General features: G+C 48.5%; 3 protein-coding genes across 4 annotated transcripts in view; 1 reads left to right on the top strand and 2 right to left on the bottom strand.

The window, feature by feature from the left end:
* The window catches only part of LOC141047839 (uncharacterized), a 248,460-nt gene that overhangs the window by 113,391 nt on the left and 110,871 nt on the right, over nucleotides 1-24,198 (bottom strand). The gene's annotated exons all lie outside the window — the stretch shown is intronic.
* LOC141047834 (uncharacterized) lies at nucleotides 11,520-14,520 on the bottom strand. Its single transcript, XM_073543156.1, has one exon. It carries the CDS (start codon nucleotides 14,456-14,458, stop codon nucleotides 11,777-11,779), a length of 2,682 nt encoding a protein of 893 aa, XP_073399257.1. The 5' UTR covers nucleotides 14,459-14,520; the 3' UTR covers nucleotides 11,520-11,776.
* The window catches only part of LOC141047858 (uncharacterized), an 83,526-nt gene continuing 74,884 nt past the window's right edge, over nucleotides 15,557-24,198 (top strand). Inside the window, exons 1-2 of the mRNA XM_073543187.1 lie at nucleotides 15,557-17,419; nucleotides 19,636-19,673. Of these exons, the coding sequence (XP_073399288.1) occupies nucleotides 15,660-17,419; nucleotides 19,636-19,673 (1,798 nt within the window). The 5' untranslated portion in view covers nucleotides 15,557-15,659. The remainder of the gene's footprint in view (nucleotides 17,420-19,635; nucleotides 19,674-24,198) is intronic.

Genomic DNA, 24,198 nt, shown 5'->3' with positions numbered 1-24,198 from the left:
CCTAATCTCCTTTTCTTTGATCCTCTTCTGTCTCATAGCACAATTATGACTGATGAATACATAAAGTAATCTTCTTTCTATGTCTCCGGGGCTCAGTAATGTCCTTTTCATTAGTATCTTGGGTCTGGTAGTAAGGCAACTGGCTGATGCAGGAGCCTCCCCCTTCTACCTTGTCTGCTGCAGGTGCCTCACCTCTCTGTCCTTCTGCAGCAGGAGCCTCCCTTCTCTGCCCTGTCTGCAGCAGGAACCTCCCCCCTCTGCCCTGTCTACAGCAGGACCCTCAGCCCTGTCTGTAGCAGGAGCCTCCTCCCTCTGCCCTGTCTACAGCAGGACCCTCAACCCTTTACCCTGTCTGCAGTAGAAGCCTCCCCCTCTGCCCTATCTCCAATAGGAGCTTCCCCCCTCTGCCCTGTCTGCAGCAGGAGCCTCCCCCCATTGCCCTGTCTGCAGAAGAAGTCTCTCCTCTCTGTCCTGTCTGCAGTAGGTACCTCCTCCCTCTACCCTGTCTGCAGTAGGAGCCCCCCTCTGCTCTGTCTGCAGAAGAAGCCTTCCCACTCTGCCCTTTCTGCAGTAGGAGCCTCCCCCCTTCCCTATCTGCAGAAGCCTCCCCCCTCTGCCCTGTCTGCAGCAGGTACCTCCCCCCTCTGCTCTGTCTGCAACAGGATCCTCCCCCTCTGCTCTGTCTGCAGCAGGAGCCTCCCCCCTCTGCCCTGTCTGCAGTAGGACCCTCCCCCTTCTGCCCAGTCTAGCAGTGTGGGGTGCTGATCTGAAGTGTGGGGTGCAGCACACAAGCATCCCATAAGCAAAGCATCACAGAAGCTAAGCATCAAGTAAACTGCAGTTATCCATGGCAAGGAATTAACATTCATCTTCTCTTCACACAGGTAATCAAATCATTCAACTTCTGAGCTGATCCACCCTGCATGTATTCACTCCATTCACTGTTAGCAAGCAGCCTGAATGGATCAACTCCCCACCTCTGCTGGCTGTCTTTTCTGCTGCAATATATCCAAATGTTACAACTCCATACTTCTGCTTGCTGTCTGTCTTCTGCTGCTTTACCATTTTGCTGCATATTTTAATGTGCCTGCTAAAGCTTTGGTATAATTCATTTGTGGCACTGTATTTAATACTTACTGCTTTAGATCCGTGACTGGGGCCTCTCTAGATCTTATAAGGTGGATGGTGCTATAGCATATAGATGAAGCCTGGTCTAGTGCCTTTGATCATGTAACCACCCCCTGGTGTGCTGGCCCCAGCTGCCAAATTATCCCCAACCAGCTCCCACAATCCCTCCTGACCCTGTAGTGTGGCCTATATATTTAGTAGTTCTTAGGGGAAGCACGCAAGTGTGGGGTGCAGCACGCAAACATCCCATAAGCAAAGCATCACAGAAGCTAAGCATCAAGTAAACTGCAGTTATCCATGGCAGTTAATCAGGGCAGGAGTCAGGTAACCCACACTTTGCTTTCCCCTTTAACCATGTGTTTTATTTCTATCCTGTGTTCCCTTGCCATCCACATTCACCGCCCCATCCCCCCACCATCACGACTCATACACATCAGCCCCTCTATTCTTCCCTCTCCCATGTACAGCTCTCATACACTCCTCACCTTCCTGAGAAACCTCAGCCCATCTTGCCCAAACAAAGTGCAGAAAAAAACTACTTAAAATTCCAACAACTACTTGCCCTTTATCTTCCTACTCCTACTGATTTTCAGGCTACATCTCCCCCAACCCTGGTCCACCATCCCCCAACCTCAACCCCTACCCTACCTCACATCAAAACCATAATAATCTTATTAATATTACTTTCACTCCCTCATCTCCATCTTTTAATTGTGCCCTCTGGAATCCACGGTCTGTTTGTAACAAGCTTCCTTTCCTGCACAACTACTTTCTGAACAACTCTCTTAATCTGTTGGACCTCACTGAAAGCTGGATTCAGGATTCTGACACTGTCTCTCCTGCTGCCATTTCCTATGGTGGCTTACAATTCTCTCATTCCCCGAGACCCACAAACAGACATGGTGGTGGAGTCGGCATACTCCTGTCCCCACAATGCACTTTCCAGGTCATCCCCCCAGTTCCATCACTCTCATTCCCTTCTTTTGAGGTCCACACCATCAGGCTCTTCCATCCCCTCTCTCTGAGTAGCAGTCATATACCAGCCCCCAGGCTCACCCACCCACTTCCTTGACCACTTTTCAGCCTGGCTGCCGCACTTCATGTCCTCAGAACTACCAACTCTTATTCTCGGAGACTTCAACATCCCCATTAACAGCCCTACTTCCACATCTGCATCCCAGCTTCTATCACTAACCACCTCTCTAGGCTTCTTGCAGCTTTCAACCTCTGAGACACACAAGGACGGTAACACCCTTGATCTGGTCTTTGTCCGGCTCTGTTCAATGTCCCACCTAAATAACTCACCGCTTCCACTCTCTGACCACAACATTCTCTCCTTCACGCTCACAAATCCTCACCCACCCCAGCTCGCTCCTACCTACCACATATTCAGAAATCTACAAGCCATTAACCCTCAGACACTTTCAGACTCCCTACACTCATCACTGTCCCCAAATGTCTTTTTCCTGTCCTGATCTGGCTGTTCATCACTACAACGACACTCTTAGAAACACCCTTGACCAAGTAGCTCCCCTCACCCTCAGAACCTCCAAGCACAGAGTAAAACAGCCCTGGCTCACATCGCAAACTCAACTTCTCCAGCGATGCTCTAGGAGTGCTGAATGCTTATGGAGAAAAACCCACACACCAGAACACTTCATCCACTTCAAATTTATGTTAAGAACCCATAACGCTGCCCTTCACCTCGCCAAAGAGATCTACTTCACCACCCTGATCTCCTCACTAGCCAACAACCCCAAGAAACTTTTTGACACTTTTTTCACTCCCTCCTCAGGCCAAAAACACAAGCCCCTATCACAGACATTTGTGCTGATGACCTGGCCTCCCACTTTACAGAAAAATAGATAATATCTGTCAGGAAATCTGCTCCCAACCACCAAGTGCTGTGACTCCCATCCCTTCCTGCATCTCCCCTGGCTCACTTTCCACATTTGATCCCATCACAGAAAAAGAAGTCTCCAGACTCCTCTCTTCCTCTCGTCCGACCACATGCACTACCGACCCCATTCCCTCACATCTCCTCCAGTCTCTCCAGTTGTCACAACTCACCTAACTGCAATCTTTAATCTCTCCCTCTCCTTGGGCATTTTCCCATCCTCCTTCAAACACGCCATCGTTACTCCATTACTAAAGAAACACGCTCTCGACCCATCCTGCACAAACAACCACAGACCAGTCTCCAATCTCTTCATCTCTAAACTTTTGGAGCGCCTAGTTTACTCCTGCCTTACCCATTACCTCTCCACTCACTCCCTTCTAGACCCTTCACAGTCCAGCTTCCGCCCCCTATATTCGACTGAAACTGCACTCAAAGTGACCAATGACCTTCTGACAGCAAAACGTAACAGTAACCTCTCTCTGCTCATTTTTCTTGACCTATCTGCAGCTTTCGACACTGTTGACCACCATCTCCTACTCTCTAGGCTCCACTCACTAGGCATTAAGGACACTGCTCTCTCCTAGTTCTCTTCCTATCTTTCTGACCGCTCCTTCAGTGTTTTGTTCTCTGGCTCCACGTCATCTCCTCTTCCTCTCGCTGTCGGGTTACCTCAGGGCTCAGTCCTTGGCCCCCTTCTCTTCTCTCTCTACATGGCCCCAATTGGACAGACCACCAGCAGATTTGGCTTTCAGTACCATACCATCTTTATGCTGATGGTTACAACTGAAAGGCAAAGAGCGCAATAGGGTCTTATCCGAGAAAAAATAGATATATTCAATATATTATACTCACCATATGTAGGAGAGTTTCAAACAAAAAGGAACAAGAGTCAGCCTGCTGCACTTCCAAATGGCCACTTCGTGACCACGAATCATCAGATTCAAAGGAATAAATTTTATGGATTAACGTGCGCTGCTGAACAATCACTCCTTCAAAGGTGTGTACTTTATATTTTTATTCCCCTGATGAAGAAGTTTCTAACTTCGAAACGCGTTGGGAAATAAAAATATAAAGTACACACCTTTGAAGGAGTGATTGTTCAGCAGCGCACGTTAATCCATAAAATTTATTCCTTTGAATCTGATCTTTATGCTGATGACACACAACTATATACGTCTTCCCCCGACCTTACCCCCGCTGTACTACAGAATGCCAGGTGACTGTTTGTCCGCAGTCTCCAACATCATGTCCGCTCTCTATCTGAAACTCAACCTCTCCAAAACTGAACTTCTGCTCCCGTCGTCTACTAACCTCCCTAAATCTGACATTTCCCTCTCCGTGGGTGGCGCCACAATAACACCCCGGCAGCAGGCGCGCTGTCTGGGTGTTATGTTTGACACCAATTTCTCCTTCACATCCCATATACAATTTCTTGCCCGCTCTTGCCACTTACACCTAAAGAACATCTCTAGAATCCGCCCTTTTCTCACCATGGAAACAACAAAAACCCTCACTGTAGCATTGATCCACTCCCGCCTGGATTACTGCAATGCTCTATTAATTGGCCTCCCCGTTACTTGACTATCCCCTCTCCAGTCCATACTTAATGCAGCAGCCAGGGTCATCTATCTGGCAAATCGGTACTCGGACACGTCCGCTCTTCGCCAGTCCTTACATTGGCTGCCCATTCATTATAGGATCCAATTCAAAGTACTTGTTCTCACCCACAAAGCTCTCCACAGTGCAGCACCCCTGTACATCTCCTCCTTCATTTCTGTCTATCGGCCTAACCGACTGCTGCGCTCTGCAAACGACTTTCGACTAACCTCTGCACTAATCCGTACCTCCCACTCCCGACTCTGATGTCTCCCACGCTGCGCCAATCCTCTGGAATGCTCTACCCCAAGAAATTAGGACTATCCACAATTTGCATATTTTCAGGTGCTCCCTCAAAACACATTTGTTTAGAGCGGCCTATCACGTTCACTAATCAGTCATTCTATGTGTAAGTGTGCATGTGTAGCCCATTCACTAGCTCCATCCATCCTTCATTCCCTCAAGATGGCTGGACCATCATTGTAAATATACCATTGTAAATACACACCTGTACTTTGTTTCTCCCCCACCTCATTGTAGATTGTAAGCTCTCACGAGCAGGGTCATCTTATTTTTCTTTAATTATTGTATTGTTAACGTTGTTACTTATGACTTGTGTTTTGAAACTGTAAAGCTCTGTGGAATATGTTGGCGCTATATAAATAAAGATTATGTCATGTCGGACACTGTTCACACCAGGGTGTCCGGCAGACAGCGGTAATACCCTGTTGGGTATTCTGTTCCAGTCGGGATAGGGTTAACCAGGTTGTCATGCTGACTGAGGGCTGGGCCACGCCCTTGGTCTTTAAATAGTTCGTCCTGACTATGGGCGTCGCCGACTATAGCTTTAGCCTAGTGCTAGCAATACCGGTCAGCAGTGGTGGTGTTGGAGCGTCTGATATCTGGTGCAGTATATCCCTCAGTGGTTCTTTCTCCAATCTGTTATATATATTTTTGGTTGCCCTTGCACATTATTGTATTCCCTTGTGTATTAACTGTGTGGTGTTTCTTTTACCCCTGTCCATACGTATTTGTGGGGTCTGGTGTCTGGTCCCCTCACTGGGTGGAGGGTGGTGGGTTCAGCTTAGGGCTGGACAGGAGACAGGGACAGGGTGGAGGCTCAGGCAGGCACACCTTCAGTGTAAACCCTGGGTAGAGGGTCAGACAGGGTTCCCCTAGTCTGAGGGACATCGCAGGGGTCCCGGGGTTTTTGCCTAAAGTAACCTAGGCATACCATGACATTATAGTCGGCCCAAATAATAAAGTGAGGAAAAAAAAAAAAAAAAAAAAAAAAAAAGGTACAGATAGGGAATATAGGGGTTACTTACTATGGATCCTATACTTTCCCTAACAAAGCAGCTGCAGGCTCTATCCATACAGGTCACTGAACTCAGGGGGGCGGTCCAGCAACAAGGCCTGTCAGCTCCTGCAGTACCTGCTGAGGCTGCAGCCAGGGCAGCTGAGCCCAAGTTTCCCCTTCCTGAACGATTTGCTGGTGATCGTGGTAAGTTCACGGTGTTTCGTGAATCATGCAAATTGTATTTCCGTATGCGTCCACATTCCTCAGGTAATGAGGCTCAACGCGTGGGCTTGGTGATTTCTTTGCTGAGTGGTGACCCACAGGCCTGGGCCTTTTCACTCCCTTCAGACTCACAGGCATTTGAATCTGTAGATTTTTTTTTCTCTGCTCTGGGTTTGATCTATGACGATCCGGATAGATTAAACTTAGCAGAGTCTAAGATACGCTCACTGCTACAGGGTGATCGACCAGCTGAGGATTACTGCACGGAATTCCGGCGCTGGGCGGTGGACACGCAGTGGAATGACCCTGCGCTTAAAAGTCAATTTTTGCATGGGGTTTCTGGAAGGGTTAAACAGACTCTCCTAATGTACGAGACTCCCGCCTCTCTGGAGGCTGCGATGGCACTTGTAGTACGCATAGACCGACGTCTCCGTCAGGGGGCGCTGGTTTCGTTGCCTCCGGGAGGTGGGGGAGTGGTCGGTGAGGTTGCCGCGGGTGAATCCGTGGAACCCATGCAGATCGCTGGTATAGCACAGTCACCGAGTAACAAGCCTAAACGTCCTTGGCACAGAAGGCAGGGGCTCTGTTTTTTTTGTGGCAAAGGAGGACATTTTATTAACGCTTGCCCCCTGGTACCTAAGAAGGGCGCGCCGGCGGAAAACTGATAGGCTCAGAGGGTTTGGAGGAGTCTAGTCTGAGCCTTTGTGTATCCTCCGTCATGGTTTCCCAGTGTATGCTCCCTGCTAGGGTGGTACTTGGGGGGCAAATGCTCTCTATTACAGTATTTATTGATAGTGGCTCAGCTGCCAATCTCATTGATGAGAGGTTCGCGCATACAGCGGGATTTCCGGTGGAGAAATTGCCGAACCCCATCCGGGTGGTTACCATCAATGCTTCCCCGTTGTCTCAAGGGGAGATCACAGAGTGTGTGTTGGATATACAACTCCACATCGGAGTATTACACTCAGAGCGGGTAACTTGTAAGGTGCTTAGTAACTTACCGGCTCAGATGGTTCTGGGCTTTCCATGGTTGTCAATGCATAATCCTGTTATTGATTGGAAGACCCAGGACATAATTCAGTGGAGCAGGGAGTGTCAGGAGAGGTGCCTGGCTACATGTATTTCCGCTTTGACCCCCAGTATCCCGGAGCCGTTGCTGGATTATGCGGATGTATTTTCTGAGAAGGGTTGTTCGGAACTACCACCGCATCGCCCCTATGACTGTGCTATTAGGTTGAAACCAGGGGCCAAGTTACCTAAAGCTAGAATGTTTAATATCTCAGGTCCCGAGAGGCTAGCTCTCAAGGAATACATTGCGGATAGCCTGAGCAAGGGTCATATTAGACCTTCCTCTTCTCCTCTGGCTGCTGGCTTCTTCTTTGTTAAAAAGAAGGATGGCGGTTTACGCCCGTGTCTGGATTTCAGAGAACTCAACCAGATTACGGTCCGTGATCCTTACCCTATGCCACTTATACCCGATTTATTCAACCAAGTGGTTGGTGCCAGGTGGTTCTCCAAACTGGACCTCAGGGGGGCGTACAATCTTATAAGAGTCCGTCAGGGGGATGAGTGGAAGACAGCGTTCAATACCCCTGAGGGTCACTATGAGAGTTTGGTAATGCCGTTTGGGTTGACTATGGCACCGGCGGTCTTTCAACACTTCATTAATGATGTCTTCTCTCAGTTGTTGGGGAGGTTTGTTATAATTTATCTTGACGACATCCTCATTTTCTCTCGCGACCATGATACACATATAGAGCATGTTAGACAGGTTCTGCAGTTGCTCAGAGAGAACAGGCTCTATGTTAAGCTTGAAAAATGTGTGTTTTTCGTACAGGAGCTACCGTTCTTGGGTTATATAATCTCCGCCTCAGGTTTTAAGATGGACACCGCAAAGGTGCAGGCGGTACTACATTGGGATCGGCCTGATAATCTTAAGGCGCTTCAGCGATTTCTTGGCTTCTCCAATTACTATAGGAAATTTATTAAGAACTTCTCTATGATTGCCAAACCACTGACTGACATGACTAAGAAGGGTACCGACTTTTCTGACTGGTCTGAGCCTGCGGTACAGGCGTTTGAATTCCTCAAGAATAGTTTTGCCTCAACGCCCATTCTGGTGCAGCCCGATGTCTCCTTACCGTTTGTCGTGGAGGTGGATGCGTCGGAGGTTGGAGTGGGGGCTGTACTGTCTCAGGGCCCTTCTTGGGCCAAGTTGCATCCGTGTGCCTTCTTCTCCAAGAAGCTGTCGCCTGCGGAGCGTAATTATGATATTGGCAACAGGGAACTATTGGCCATCAAATTGGCATTTGAGGAGTGGCGACACTTCTTGGAGGGGGCTGTTAATCAGATTACTGTGATAACCGACCATAAGAATTTGCTTTATTTAGAATCTGCTAAGCGCCTGTCCTCCAGACAGGCTCGCTGGGCATTATTCTTCACCCGGTTCAACTTCATTGTTACCTATCGACCTGGGTCGAAGAATGTTAAGGCAGACGCTTTATCCAGGTGTTTTCCTGGTGGAGAGTTATGTGAAGAGCCGGTGCCTATTCTCCAAAAGGGTGTGGTGGTATCTGCCATCACGACAGAGATTGAGGCAGAGATTGCCGAGGCTCAGGAGGTGGTACCGCCGGGGTTACCTGCTAATAAATCTTTTGTGCCGCTACATCTACGCTCTAGAGTGTTGGGCGAACATCACGACACGGTACTGGCAGGTCATCCAGGGGTTAAGAGCACTCTGGAACTGGTATCGCGTCGTTTTTGGTGGCCTAAAATCCGGCAGGATGTGGCCTCATATGTGGCTGCCTGTACCACGTGCGCACGGGCCAAGACTCCTCGTTCCCGTCCCGCTGGTAGCTTGCAGCCTCTCGGGGTGCCCAGTAAGCCATGGACTGAGATTTCCATGGATTTTATTACTGACTTGCCCGCCTCGGCAGGGAACTCGGTCATTTTGGTAATTGTTGATAGGTTCTCCAAAATGTCACATTTCGTTGCTTTACCGTCTTTGCCCAATGCTAAGACTCTTGCTCAGATATTTATTCGCGAGGTGGTCAGACTTCATGGTGTCCCGTCTGACATTGTGTCTGATCGAGGTACGCAGTTTGTGGCAAAGTTTTGGAGAGCTTTTTGTTCTCGCCTTGGAATCAAATTATCTCATTCATCGGCTTTCCACCCTCAGTCGAATGGACAGACTGAGCGGATGAAACAAAACCTGGAGCAATACTTGTGCTGCTTTATTTCCGACAATCAGGAAGAGTGGTCAGCGTTTCTTCCTCTGGCAGAATTCGCAATAAACAACCATTGCCAGGAATCGTCTGGGGAATCTCCTTTTTTTTGTGTGTATGGTCAACATCCTCAATTTTGCACCTTGCGTCAGGGGTGCTCAGTTGGCGTCCCTGAAGAGGACCAGTTGGGAGCTCAATTGTCGTCTGTTTGGAGGAGAGTCAAGCAGCGCTTGTTGAAGGTGGGTTCCAGGTACAAACGGGTGGCTGACTGCAGACGTGTGCCAGGTCCGGACCTGTGTGTGGGTGATTGGGTGTGGTTATCTACTAGGAACATTAAGCTCAAGATACCGTCACTTAAGTTGGGTCCCAGGTTCATTGGCCCATTTAGAATATCCGCAGTGATCAACCCAGTGGCATTTCGTTTGGAGTTGCCGGCTGTGTATAAGATTCATAATGTATTTCACAAAGCATTGCTAAAGAAGGTCGTGGGTTTGGTGGATGGTTCCCCCGGGCCACCACCTCCCGTCTTGGTGGATGGCGCGTTGGAATTTGAGGTGTCCAAAGTGGTGGACTCTAGGGTTGTACGTCGCACTCTACAGTACCTGGTCCACTGGCGTGGCTATGGTCCTGAGGAGAGGACATGGGTGCCGGCCTCTGACATTCATGCTGATCGACTGGTTACTATGTTCCATCGTCGCCATCCGGACAAGCCAGGTCCTCAACATGGTGAGGTTCCGGAGGTCCCTCGTAGAAGGCGGGGTACTGTCATGTCGGACACTGTTCACACCAGGGTGTCCGGCAGACAGCGGTAATACCCTGTTGGGTATTCTGTTCCAGTCGGGATAGGGTTAACCAGGTTGTCATGCTGACTGAGGGCTGGGCCACGCCCTTGGTCTTTAAATAGTTCGTCCTGACTATGGGCGTCGCCGACTATAGCTTTAGCCTAGTGCTAGCAATACCGGTCAGCAGTGGTGGTGTTGGAGCGTCTGATATCTGGTGCAGTATATCCCTCAGTGGTTCTTTCTCCAATCTGTTATATATATTTTTGGTTGCCCTTGCACATTATTGTATTCCCTTGTGTATTAACTGTGTGGTGTTTATTTTACCCCTGTCCATACGTATTTGTGGGGTCTGGTGTCTGGTCCCCTCACTGGGTGGAGGGTGGTGGGTTCAGCTTAGGGCTGGACAGGAGACAGGGACAGGGTGGAGGCTCAGGCAGGCACACCTTCAGTGTAAACCCTGGGTAGAGGGTCAGACAGGGTTCCCCTAGTCTGAGGGACATCGCAGGGGTCCCGGGGTTTTTGCCTAAAGTAACCTAGGCATACCATGACAGATTATTATTATTAGCAGCAACCTCGCCCCTCTGCCCTGTCTACAGCAGGAGCCTCCCTACCTCGACCCTGTCTGCAGCAGGTACCTCCCCCCTCTGCCCTGTCTGCATTTCTACAAAACTGAATTTTTCAGGATCATGCAGGAAAGGCTGCAGACTGAATCAGTGAGGAATTCATTTTTAAGCATTATTTCTGCGATTAGTGCTGCCTTAGGTATACTATCCAGAGGCGTACCTACCGCCCCTGCAGCCGCTGCATTGCACAGGGGCCCCGGAGGAGAGGGGGGCCCTTCCAGCCTCCAGCACCACATGGCTAATTATGTCAAAATTCAAATTAGCCATGTGCAGTGCAATGAGGAGACAAGCGCTGTGAGGCAGGGGGGCCCGCCTGCCCCCAGCTCCGAATCCACCCCCCGCATTAAAGGAGGCAATGATGGAGCCTGGAGGAGAGAGCGTCAGCTGACGCTCCCTCTCCCATCATTCCCCGCTCTGCCTCTGACACAGCGGGTGCGCGATGACGTCATCGCCCTCTCACTGTGTACCAGGCAGTTCAGGAGAGGAGCCGGGAGCAACGCAGGCACGAGGAGAAGGTGAGGAGTGTGTTGTGTTTTTTTTGTTTTGTTTTTTAACTCAGTGTGAGCACTGGACTGTGGGACCATGCTGGGGGGCTATATACCATGCTGGGCTGTATTATACCATTCTGGGGGGCTATATACCATGCTGGGCTGTATTATACCATTCTGGGGGGCTATATACCATGCTGGGCTGTATTGTACCATGCTGGGGGGGCCATATACCATGCTGGGCTGTATTATACCATGCTGGGGGGCTATATACCATGCTGGGCTGTATTATACCATGCTGGGGGGCAATATACCATGCTGGGCTGTATTATACCATTATGGGGGGCTATTTACCATGCTGGGCTGTATCATACCATGCTGGGGGGGGGCTATATACCATGCTGGGCTGTATTATACCATGCTGGGGGGGGCTATATACCATGCTGGGCTGTATCATACCATGCTGGGGGGGCTATATACCATGCTGGGCTGTATTATACCATGCTGGGGGGGCTATATACCATGCTGGGCTGTATTATACCATGCTGGGGGGCTATATACCATGCTGGGCTGTGGGACCATGCTGGGTGGGTTATATACCATGCTGGGCTGTATCATACCATGCTGGTGGGGGCTATATACCATGGTGGGCTGTACATAAAAAATAGCGCTGACAAAAGTATGGAAGCAATCTACTGGAGATAAGTCATGACAACGAGATGGAAGATTTCGAGTGACCCTGGGATCCAACAATAAGTAATTAAAACTAGATTTTAAGACACCCTCTCTCCACTTTCGGGTTTTATCTGGTTGGTCAAATTCTTGTGAAAGCGCTGCCTCATCTTTCCTGCAGTCTGGAATGTTAAAGGTGTGAAGGGCTAAAGACAGTTCTGTGCTATATTCAATGGACAAACCTGACGGTCTATTTGATGTTTGCTCCTTTAAACGTTTATCTAATAATAAGATGCACATTTTCCGATTTTGACTAGTTACTTGCACAGTTTCATCTCCGAACCCTCTAAATCTGCTGGCAATTTCATCATTAGACAATCTGTAGAGTTCTATAGCCACTCGATTAGGTGAATTTAAAGGAGGGGCCCTATTCATGGTTATAGGGTTAATTTTATAGTTTCTCCAGTCATAAATAATGGTATTGTCAGAATTTCTTGGAAGATTGGTGCCAGACTGATCCATAGATGGCATATGCTTTTCGATAAGTACATGTCCTTTATCATTATCCTTATAGAGATATTCAACAGGCTCTGCCTGGCTTATGTTAACTGGGCGTCCACCAGGTGATAGTGGCACTTCTTGGCTGTCAGAATCATCAACTGTACTTAAATCTAGTTGAGCAATGCTTTCCTCAACTTTCACGATGGAAGAAAGTCTGCTAAAGCTGTAACGTGGAACTTTACGGCTATTCACAGCTGTGTCTTCTATGAATGTACTATGATAAAAAGATTGATTACATAAAGACGTAGGCAATGATTTATCTTCCCTGGTAGTAATAACTTCTCTGTTTTTCTGGTCAGCAACTCCACTAATCTCAGATTCACCATCTTCTGTTAGCCATGCACTGTCCAAAACCGCACCTTCAACACAATGGTTACTAGCAGTTTGCTTCAATTCCCTGGATTTAACTTCTGCCTCTGAGGAAAGATCATCTGTGAGAAAGTTGCTGATATCGACGGTTGTTTGTAGCTCAGAGTCATTTTCCTTATCATCCTGTAGAATATTTTTCAGTGAAGTCCGCTCTAACGGATTTTTAGCATCAACAATATTGAGGGTATCAGATGTATTCGACGTCTTAGATTCATAGATCACACCCGGAGAGTGAGAGCTCTTCCTAGGCAAAAATTTATCTGGTGTAAGATCATGTGAGAATGTTGCTAGGGGATCTTCTGGTCTCCTTACTCGCCTGCCTCGTTTGGGCATTTCCACAGACTCATCGAAGAGCGAAGAAATGTTCTGTCGAAAATTGTAACAATGGAGTCTACTTTTAGTACGAGGTGTAAAAAAAGGACTTTTGTCTTCATTCGATGTTGATGATGAATATTTAGTTGCAAGCATCATTTCTTTCAACCCTTTGTAAAGCTCAGAATTTTCTTTGCCATGTACATATTTATGTGCTTCTATAATAAATGTATCTTCAGAGCTACTAGAGGAGGAACACGCATATGGCTGTTTAAGTGACCCATGCTGTAGAGATTCAGCTTCACCAGTTACTGGAATAGTGTCAGCACTTAAGGCCTCTGACTCAGTCTTATTACAACCCTTTGTAGACAGTAATGAGTTCCTTAATGGAGCTTGCAAATTACAGCTTCCATGTTCCATGTAATTTTGTGGTACAACAGACAGAGTTGGAGATTGTGAAGTTTGCAGCAAGTCTGAGGTTCTTACAGTTTTCTTTATATCCTCAACTGTAGGTGCTCGGCTTCTTTCACTAGGGGTGGAAACTCCTGTTAACGCTTTATTTTCCACTGCTGGCACCCCTTTCCGAGTACCTACAAGTTCAAGGTTCTGAGCATTCACGGTATCATTACCTGAATTATGAAGGGAATTTGGAATTCTTTCTGGTCTCCACCTTCTATCACCACTATCCCAGATGTTTGTGTTACACTCACTGTACTTAGTCCTAAAATCAGACCGGTTATCATGCAAAATCAAAGCCTCTTCCTCATGATCATCACTGCTTTCTTTGATGTAAGCGTTAACATGATCTAGAGAAATTTCATCTAATCCGTTGAGTTTTGTGAAAACCTGATAATCTTCTGTGGTCGGATTCAATGGTAATTTTCTGCTACTTATTAAATCTTGAGGTATGGTAGAATACATACAACTGCCCAAAGCTGCTCTAGAATTATTTTCCCAGTTACGATCAATCAAATGTTGAGTCTTATCAGACACGTCACAATTAATATTTTTGCATATGGAGGACTTCTCCAAAGTTACATCAGATTCCCTGTGAGTAGAAAAGTATTCACTACAATGACTACTCTGTAAAGTCTTTGTAAAAGGCACCACTTTTTCTTCAGTTGGATTTACTTCACATTTATGTTGCATGATTTTGGTACTATCATCTATTTGTAATTCTTTTTTGGAACCATTTTTTGAACACAAGCCTGGTATTTCCAAGTGGCTTGATATTACTGCATAGTCCATGTTTCCTGGAGTGACAATTTTAGGAAGAGACATCAAAGAAGAGATTTTAGTGCTACTTGACGGGGTGTTTTCATAGGCTGACCCAAGCAGCAGTGTAAGGCCGGTTTCACACTAGCGCATTTTCAATGCACGCACGGCGGGGGTAGCTCCGCCCCCGATCCGGCTCTCTGCCCGGCGTGCCCGCCCCTTCCTTGTAGCGCCGCCTCCTAGCGGACAGCGGCGCCTGCGATCGGCGCACCCTATCTTTAGCATAGGGTGCGCCGATCGTGCGCAGGCCGTGCGCTAGTTGCGCTTTGACCTGCGCTGCGCACTTATGACGGTGCGCCGTGCGCGCCAAAATCGAACTTTTCGGATTTTGGCGCGCACGGCGCACCGTCATAAGTGCGCAACGCAGCTCAAAGCGCAACTAGCGCACGACCTGCGCACGATCGGCGCACCCTATGCTAAAGATAGGGTGCGCCGATCGCAGGCGCCGCTGTCCGCTAGGAGGCGGCGCTACAAGGAAGGGGCGGGCACGCCGGGCAGAGAGCCGGATCGGGGGCGGAGCTACCCCCGGCCGTGCGCGCGTTGAAAATGCGCTAGTGTGAAACCGGCCTAATGCAGCTCATTTCTGTGATATCAGGTAAAGAATTATTGTGACATCCTGTGTATCCATCAGAGATTCTTTCTGTGTATTCCTGAAGTGCTACAACACACCTCCGGTTATTCTCCATTAAAGCCAAGTCTAATGCTGTATTTCCATCCTGATCCTGAATAGAAGGGTCTCCACCTTTCTGCAACAAGAAGATAAGAGCCTTACAACATCCCCAAGAAGCCGCTACATGCACTGGTGTCAGATCATCTATAGATCTGACATTCGGATTTCCACTGTGTTGTAGTATCAGTTTTAGACATCTCAGGGCACACTCACTTTCCTTCCCTGTAGCAAAGTGAATGGCAGCAATGCCATTGGGAAGAACAAAATTTGGGTCTGCTCCACATTTTAAGAGATTTTCAACTTCCTTGGCGTCTTCGTTCTCCACCGCCTCACACAGCTTTTGGGCCAAATCCTCCATCCTGCCATGGGCCGCCAGGACTTGTCAGGCAGAATGGCGGGAATTACAAGGGCTCGGGGTTCGGGCACAGGGGCGGCCACGCGCGACTGCTATGGAGCCGCGGCCGCCCCTGTGCCCGAACCCCGAGCCCTTGTAATTCCCGCCATTCTCCCTGACAAGTCCTGGCGGCCCATGGCAGGATGGAGGATTTGGCCCAAAAGCTGTGTGAGGCGGTGGAGAACGAAGACGCCAAGGAAGTTGAAAATCTCTTAAAATGTGGAGCAGACCCAAATTTTGTTCTTCCCAATGGCATTGCTGCCATTCACTTTGCTTCAGGGAAGGAAAGTGAGTGTGCCCTGAGATGTCTAAAACTGATACTACAACACAGTGGAAATCCGAATGTCAGATCTATAGATGATCTGACACCAGTGCATGTAGCGGCTTCTTGGGGATGTTGTAAGGCTCTTATCATCTTGTTGCAGAAAGGTGGAGACCCTTCTATTCAGGATCAGGATGGAAATACAGCATTAGACTTGGCTTTAATGGAGAATAACCGGAGGTGTGTTGTAGCACTTCAGGAATACACAGAAAGAATCTCTGATGGATACACAGGATGTCACAATAATTCTTTACCTGATATCACAGAAATGAGCTGCATTACACTACTGCTTGGGTCAGCCTATGAAAACACCCCGTCAAGTAGCACTAAAATCTCTTCTTTGATGTCTCTTCCTAAAATTGTCACTCCAGGAAACATGGACTATGCAGTAATATCAAGCCACTTGGAAATACCAGGCTTGTGTTCAAAAAATGGTTCCAAAAAAGAATTACAAATAGATGATAGTACCAAAATCATGCAACATAAATGTGAAGTAAATCCAACTGAAGAAAAAGTGGTGCCTTTTACAAAGACTTTACAGAGTAGTCATTGTAGTGAATACTTTTCTACTCACAGGGAATCTGATGTAACTTTGGAGAAGTCCTCCATATGCAAAAATATTAATTGTGACGTGTCTGATAAGACTCAACATTTGATTGATCGTAACTGGGAAAATAATTCTAGAGCAGCTTTGGGCAGTTGTATGTATTCTACCATACCTCAAGATTTAATAAGTAGCAGAAAATTACCATTGAATCCGACCACAGAAGATTATCAGGTTTTCACAAAACTCAACGGATTAGATGAAATTTCTCTAGATCATGTTAACGCTTACATCAAAGAAAGCAGTGATGATCATGAGGAAGAGGCTTTGATTTTGCATGATAACCGGTCTGATTTTAGGACTAAGTACAGTGAGTGTAACACAAACATCTGGGATAGTGGTGATAGAAGGTGGAGACCAGAAAGAATTCCAAATTCCCTTCATAATTCAGGTAATGATACCGTGAATGCTCAGAACCTTGAACTTGTAGGTACTCGGAAAGGGGTGCCAGCAGTGGAAAATAAAGCGTTAACAGGAGTTTCCACCCCTAGTGAAAGAAGCCGAGCACCTACAGTTGAGGATATAAAGAAAACTGTAAGAACCTCAGACTTGCTGCAAACTTCACAATCTCCAACTCTGTCTGTTGTACCACAAAATTACATGGAACATGGAAGCTGTAATTTGCAAGCTCCATTAAGGAACTCATTACTGTCTACAAAGGGTTGTAATAAGACTGAGTCAGAGGCCTTAAGTGCTGACACTATTCCAGTAACTGGTGAAGCCGAATCTCTACAGCATGGGTCACTTAAACAGCCATATGCGTGTTCCTCCTCTAGTAGCTCTGAAGATACATTTATTATAGAAGCACATAAATATGTACATGGCAAAGAAAATTCTGAGCTTTACAAAGGGTTGAAAGAAATGATGCTTGCAACTAAATATTCATGGTGGGCTGTATCATACCTTGCTGGGGGGTGCTCTATACCATGCTGGGCTGTATTATACCATGCTGGGGGGGCTATATACCATGCTGGGCTGTATCATACCATGCTGGGGGGCTATATACCATGCTGTGCTGTATTATACCATGCTGGGGGGGCTATATACCATGCTGGGCTGTATTATACCATGCTGGGGAGGCTATATACCATGCTGGACTGTGGGACCATGCTGGGGGGGTTATATACCATGCTGGGCTGTATCATACCATGCTGGAGGGGGCTATATACCATGCTGGGCTGTATCATACCATGCTGGGGGGGGCTCTATACTATGCTGGGCTGTATTATACCATGCTGGGTGGGCTTTATATCATGCTGGGCTGTATTATACCATGCTGGGTGGGCTATATACCATGCTGGGCTGTATCATACCATGCTGGAGGGGGCTATATACCATGCTGAGCTGTATCATACCATGCTGCGGGGGCTATATACCATGCTGGGCTGTATTATACCATGCAGGGGGGCTATATACCATGCTGGGCTGTATTATACCATGCTGGGGGGGTTATATACCATGCTGAGCTGTATCATACCATGCTGCGGGGGCTCTATACCATGCTGGGCTGTATTAAACCATGCTGGGGGGGCTATATACCATGCTGGGCTGTATTATACCATGCTGGGGGGCTATATACCATGCTGGACTGTGGGACCATGCTGGGTGGGTTATATACCATGCTGGGCTGTATCATACCATGCTGGTGGGGGCTATATACCATGGTGGGCTGTATCATACCTTGCTGGGGGGTGCTCTATACCATGCTGGGCTGTATTATACCATGCTGGGGGGGCTATATACCATGCTGGGCTGTATCATACCATGCTGGGGGGCTATATACCATGCTGGGCTGTATTATACCATGCTGGGGGGGCTATATACCATGCTGGGCTGTATTATACCATGCTGGGGAGGCTATATACCATGCTGGACTGTGGGACCATGCTGGGGGGTGTTATATACCATGCTGGGCTGTATCATACCATGCTGGAGGGGGCTATATACCATGCTGGGCTGTATCATACCATGCTGGGGGGGGCTCTATGCTATGCTGGGCTGTATTATACCATGCTGGGTGGGCTTTATATCATGCTGGGCTGTATTATACCATGCTGGGGGGGCTATATACCATGCTGGGCTGTATCATACCATGCTGGAGGGGGCTATATACCATGCTGAGCTGTATCATACCATGCTGCGGGGGCTATATACCATGCTGGGCTGTATTATACCATGCAGGGGGGGGCTATATACCATGCTGGGCTGTATTATACCATGCTGGGGGGGTTATATACCATGCTGAGCTGTATCATACCATGCTGCGGGGGCTCTATACCATTCTGGGCTGTATTATACCATGCTGGGGGGGTTATATACCATGCTGGGCTGTATTATACCATGGTGGGCTGTATACCATGTGGTGCTGGGCTATATACTATGCAGCTGTGTTATATACCATGTGGGGTACATTTTACATTATATTCTATAAGGTAAGGCTGTGTTATATAATATGGGGGGCTACATTATATTCTATGGGGAGGTGGGCTGTCTTATATTCTATTTGGGGCTACATTATATTCTATAGGGGGGCTGTATTATATTTATTATATTCTATGGGGGCTGCATTATACTATATGAGGACGGCTACATTGTTTTCTATGGAGGGGCTACATTATACTATATAAGGGGCTACATTATATCCTATGAGGGGGTTGCCATATATTCTATTGAGGGGCTATATTATAGTATATGGGGGGACTGCATTATATTCTATACAGATATTATATCCAGCCCTGCATAGCCTCAATATTAGATAACAACAAATAACAAATAACTTTGTTGCCCTATGAAGGGGGGGCCCGAAAAATGTTTTGCACAGGGGCCCACTACAGTCTGTCCAACTCCAAACTCATCAGAGGTTTAAAGGTGTGTTCTCATCTCTGACTCCACTAGGACCAATATCTGTCTTAAGAACAGTGCACTGTCATGGAGTGGATCTATCGAAGCTTCTTTAAGGGTATGTGCACACGTTGCGGATTCCTGTGTAGATCCGCAGCGGATTCGGCCCTGCAGATCCGCTGCGGATTCGCCAGAGAATACAGTACAATGTTATCCAACGGGAAAAAAACCGCTGTGCACATGCTGCGAAAAATTCAGCGCGATAATGCAGCCGTTTATTTTCCGCAGCATGTCAATTCTTTGTGCGGATTCCGTAGCATTTTTACACCCATTCCATTATTGGATTCCGCAGGTTTAAAAACGCAGGCCAAATCCACAGTAAATCCACAGGTAAATCCAGAGGGGTATCTGGGGGGGGGGCAGCCGGGGCATGTGCCCTGGGCGCAGCCAGCAAGGGGGCGCAGTCGGGCGGCCTAATGCGGCGGTCCTCAGTGTCTCCCCCCGGTGGCTGCATTCTGCCGCCCCCCCCGGCCTGGGAGTTGGCCGTTCTCTGTGTCAGCTGTCAAGAGAACCTGCCGAGCGCCGGCTCCCAGGGATCAATTGTACTGGCGTCTATACATACAATTGAAGCTGTGACCGCCGGGTCAGAGTGACGCCAGGAGCATGATCAGGTTGTGTGATCATGCTGCTGACGTCACTTGCCGGCACCCAGAGCGAACGCTGGTGGTTAGTGTGCTCCTCGGTGGAACAGAAGAAACCACCGAAAATTAAGGGGGGGGGGATTTAGAGTGGGGATGGGGGGAACATAATGTGTGCGGGGATTTAGAGTGGGGATGGGGGGGTTATTTAATGTGTGGGGGGGATTTGGAGTGAGGATGGGGGAACATAATGTGGGGGGAGATTGGAGTGGGGAAGGGGATACTTTATGTTTGTGGGTATTTGGAGTGAGGATGGGAGTGAGGATGGGGGGTTATTTAATGTTTCAGGGATTTGGAGTGGGGATGGGGGGTTATTTAATGTGCGGGGGATTTGGAGTGGGGATGGGGGTTATTAATTGTGTGGGTGGATTTGACATGGGGATGGGGGGTACTTAAAGTGAGTGGGGGATTTGGCATGGGGATGGGGGGGATTTAATGTGTGTGGGGGGATTTGGAGTGGGGATGGGAGCACGTGTGCGGGTCAGGCACGTGTCTCCCTGCAGCATAAGTATCACTGCAGCAATAGTATCGTGAAGATGGAGTTATTACAACGGCAGTTAGTCATGGCAGGAGTCAGGATCCCACACTATGTACCCGCCTCTTTTGGGTATGCCTGCTGAGTAAGCACTTCTTATTACTTGCATATAGCTTTTCTATTCACCCTCCTACTCCTTCACCATGTTTACATATGCCCTCACAGTGTTTGCTCCTTTAATCCTTACTCTCCTTCCTATCCCCAAACCCCAGCACCCTCTAACCAAATAATCATCTCCCCTTCCCTCTTTCCTCCCCACCTGACCTCCTCTGCTGAACTGCCACTCAACCTCAAATCTGTCCGAATGAAACCTATACGAGCTGACCACTATCCTCCCATCTGCTCTCCCTTTCTCTGCTTCTCCTCACTGCTGGTGACATATCTCCCAATCCTGGACCCCCACAGCTTATAAACCCCATTACTACCCCTTCCTACCGCTCCCTATCTAATAAAAACTACCGCAATCTTTCCAACTTAAAACCCGTGCCATTGACTCCCAACCTCCTGCTCCCTGTCTCTGGAGCACTTTGGAATGCCTGCTCCATCTGCAATAAGCTTCATGTGATTCATGACCTCTTTCTCTCTCGCAATCTTGCCTTTCTCGGCCTCACCGAAACCTGGCTGACACCCTCTGACACCACCTCCCCTGCCGCGCTGTGTTACGGCGGCCTCCACTTCACCCACACTCCTCGCCCTGGCAACAGACATGGTGGAGGAGTGGGCCTTCTCCTTTCTTCCAACTGCACCTTCAACCCAATTCCACCTCCCTCCCTAATCCTCCCCTCTTTTGAAGTCCACTCTGTCCGCATCTACTCTCCCTCCAACCTCCAAGTGGCCGTCATATACCGACCTCCAGGCCCGACCACTGTCTTCATTGACCAATTCTCTACCTGGCTTCTTCACTTTCTTTCAACTGACATCCCCACTATCATCATGGGTGACTTCAACATCCCCACTGATACCCTTAAGTCAGCAGCCTCCAAACTCCTGTCCCTTACTTCATCCTTTGGACTTACTCAGTGGTCCTCAGCCACCCACACAGATGGACATACATTAGACCTGGTCTTCACCCACCTCTGCTCTCTTTCTAACTTCACCACCTCCCCTCTCCCTCTATCTGACCACCATCTACTCACTTTCTCATCCCTGTCCGCCTCTCCTGGCACCCATGTCCAGAGCAACATGCACACCTCCGCAGAAACCTTGCACAACTAGACCCCCACGCGCTCTCTGACTCTATTCTACCACTGGCATCCATATCCTCATTCCAAGACACAGACAGTGCCACTGCTTTCTACAATGCCACTCTCGCATCAGCTATTGACACGGTCGCCCCTCTCGTTCATGGCAGAATGCGACATACCAACAGACAACCCTGGCACAATAACACCACTAAAAAGCAAGTGTCCAGGGCTGCAGAGCGGCGTTGGAAGAAAACAAATTTGCAAGACGACTTCACTGCATTCAAACAGACAACACTCGCTTTCAAATCTGCCCTCACCTCTGCTAATCAGGACTACTTCACAACGCTCGTATCTTCGCTATCCTACAATCCCAAACAGATATTCAAAACTTTCAACACCCTCCTCCACGCACCACTGCCCCCTCCAACTTCCCTCATCTCTGCTGAGGACTTTGCCACACACTTCAAAAATAAGATCGACCCAACAAGGCAAGTCTTCATTGTTCAACCACCACAACCCCTTTGTATACCAGACCAATGCCCAAACCCCATAACCTCCCTCTCCAACATCACTGAAGGGGAGCTTAATCGCCTCTTCTCCAAATCGCACCTCACAACCTGTGCACTTGACCCCATCCCATCTCCTCCCCAACCTCACCACCACACATATCCCATCCCTAACCCACATCTTCAACCTATCGATAACGTCCGGTACCTTCCCTTCTGCTTTTAAACATGCCACAATCACGCCTATCCTTAAAAAGCCAACCCTCGACCCAACCACTATGTCCAGCTATCGCCCAATAGCACTGCTCCCATTCGCTTCCAAACTCCTGGAGCTGCAAGTCCACGCTGAACTTTCCTCTCACCTCTCATCTAACTTGCTCTTTGACAATCTACAATCTGGTTTCCGCCCCCATCACTGCACTGAGACAGCCCTGACCAAAATTACTAACGACCTACTTAAAGCCAAAGCAAACGGACAATACTCTATACTCCTGCTTCTAGACCTGTCCTCTGCATTCGACACAGTTGACCACTGCCTCCTACTACAGATCCTCTCCTCCTTTGGCATCAAAGACCTCGCCCTATCCTGGATCTTCTCATACCTCTCACACTGCACATTCAGCATCTCCCACTCCCACACTACCTCCTCATCCCACCCTCTCTCTGCTGGAGTCCCCCAAGGCTCTGTTCTAGGACCCCTACTCTTCTCAATTTATACCCTTGGTCTGGGTCAACTCATAAAGTCTCATGGATTTAAGTACCACCTTTATGATGACGACACTCAGATCTACCTCTTTGGCCCAGAAGTCACCTCTCTGCTGTCCAGAATCCCGGAGTGACTATCAGCCATATCCTCCTTCTCCTCTCGCTTCCTCAAGCTCAATGTGGACAAATCCGAACTCATCATCTTTCCTCCATCCCTCAGATCTTCCTTACCTGACCTATCACAATTAATGACATCACGCTTTCCCCAGTACTGGAAGTCCGCTGCTTTGGAGTAACCCTTGACTCTGCCCTGTCCTCCAAACCACACATCCCAGCTCTTTCTACCTCCTGTTGCCTCCAGCTCAAAAATATTTCCAGAATCCGTCCTTTCCTCCACCCTCAATCTACTAAAATGCTTGTGCACGCCCTCATCATCTCCCGCCTCGACTACTGCAACATCCTTTTCTGTGGTCTCCCTGCTAACACTCTTGCACCGCTCCAGTCCATCCTTAACTCTGCTGCCCGACTAATTCATCTCTCCCCTCTGCAAATCTCTTCACTGGCTTCCATTCCCTCAGCGTATCCAGTTCAAATTACTAATACTGACCTACAAGGCCATCTATAACCTGTCTCCCCCATATGTCTCTGAACGAATCTCCCGATACCTTCCCTCACGTAATCTGCGATCCTCCCAAGACCTCCTTCTCTCCTCCACACTTATTCGCTCCTCACCCAACCGCCTCCAAGACTTCTCCCGAATAGCCCTCATCCTCTGGAATTTTTTGCCCCAACATGTCCGACTATCAACCACATTCGGATCCTTCAGACGGAACCTGAAAACCCACCTCTTCAAGAAAGCTTACAGCCTGCAATGACCCCACTACCGGAGATATGACCTTAAACAACACCGGAACTGCTGCAACCCCCCAACCTACTGTCTGTTAGGGCTGGCGGAACGCACCAGATTATAAAATAGTAGAGAGTGCGTTCGCAGCCCGGGGTCCACCGTGCAGAGGTGGTACACTGCTGCTAGGTAATGGCGGAAGGGAAGAGCGGCGTGAAAACAGTCACACGTGGGTTAAGTCACCCAGTGTGAACAGGAGCAGATTCTGTTACTTCACAGAACCACACAGCCGCTTGAAAGTGAGTGCCGGAGCCTGTTTAGCTCACAGAGCCCGGCCACAGAGCGCACAGCAAACAGCCACAGAACTCCACCCCAAGGCACGGGGTTAGAGTCCTTCTAGGCCACTGAGCGCGCGGCGTCGCTGCCACGAACGCCGCTATAGA

This window comes from Dendrobates tinctorius, unplaced genomic scaffold (genome assembly GCF_039654945.1).
Source record: "Dendrobates tinctorius isolate UK_male_01 unplaced genomic scaffold, ASM3965494v1 ptg000129l, whole genome shotgun sequence".
Classification (NCBI taxonomy): domain Eukaryota; kingdom Metazoa; phylum Chordata; class Amphibia; order Anura; family Dendrobatidae; genus Dendrobates; species Dendrobates tinctorius.
The sequence above is the reverse complement of the archived record's forward strand: the minus strand, read 5'-3'. Positions and strand labels throughout refer to the sequence as shown.

What these genes read in the sequence shown, in the direction of transcription:
- LOC141047834 (XM_073543156.1), bottom strand. Translation starts at nt 14,458, where the DNA reads ATGTCTCTTCCTAAAATTGTCACTCCAGGAAACATGGACTATGCAGTA.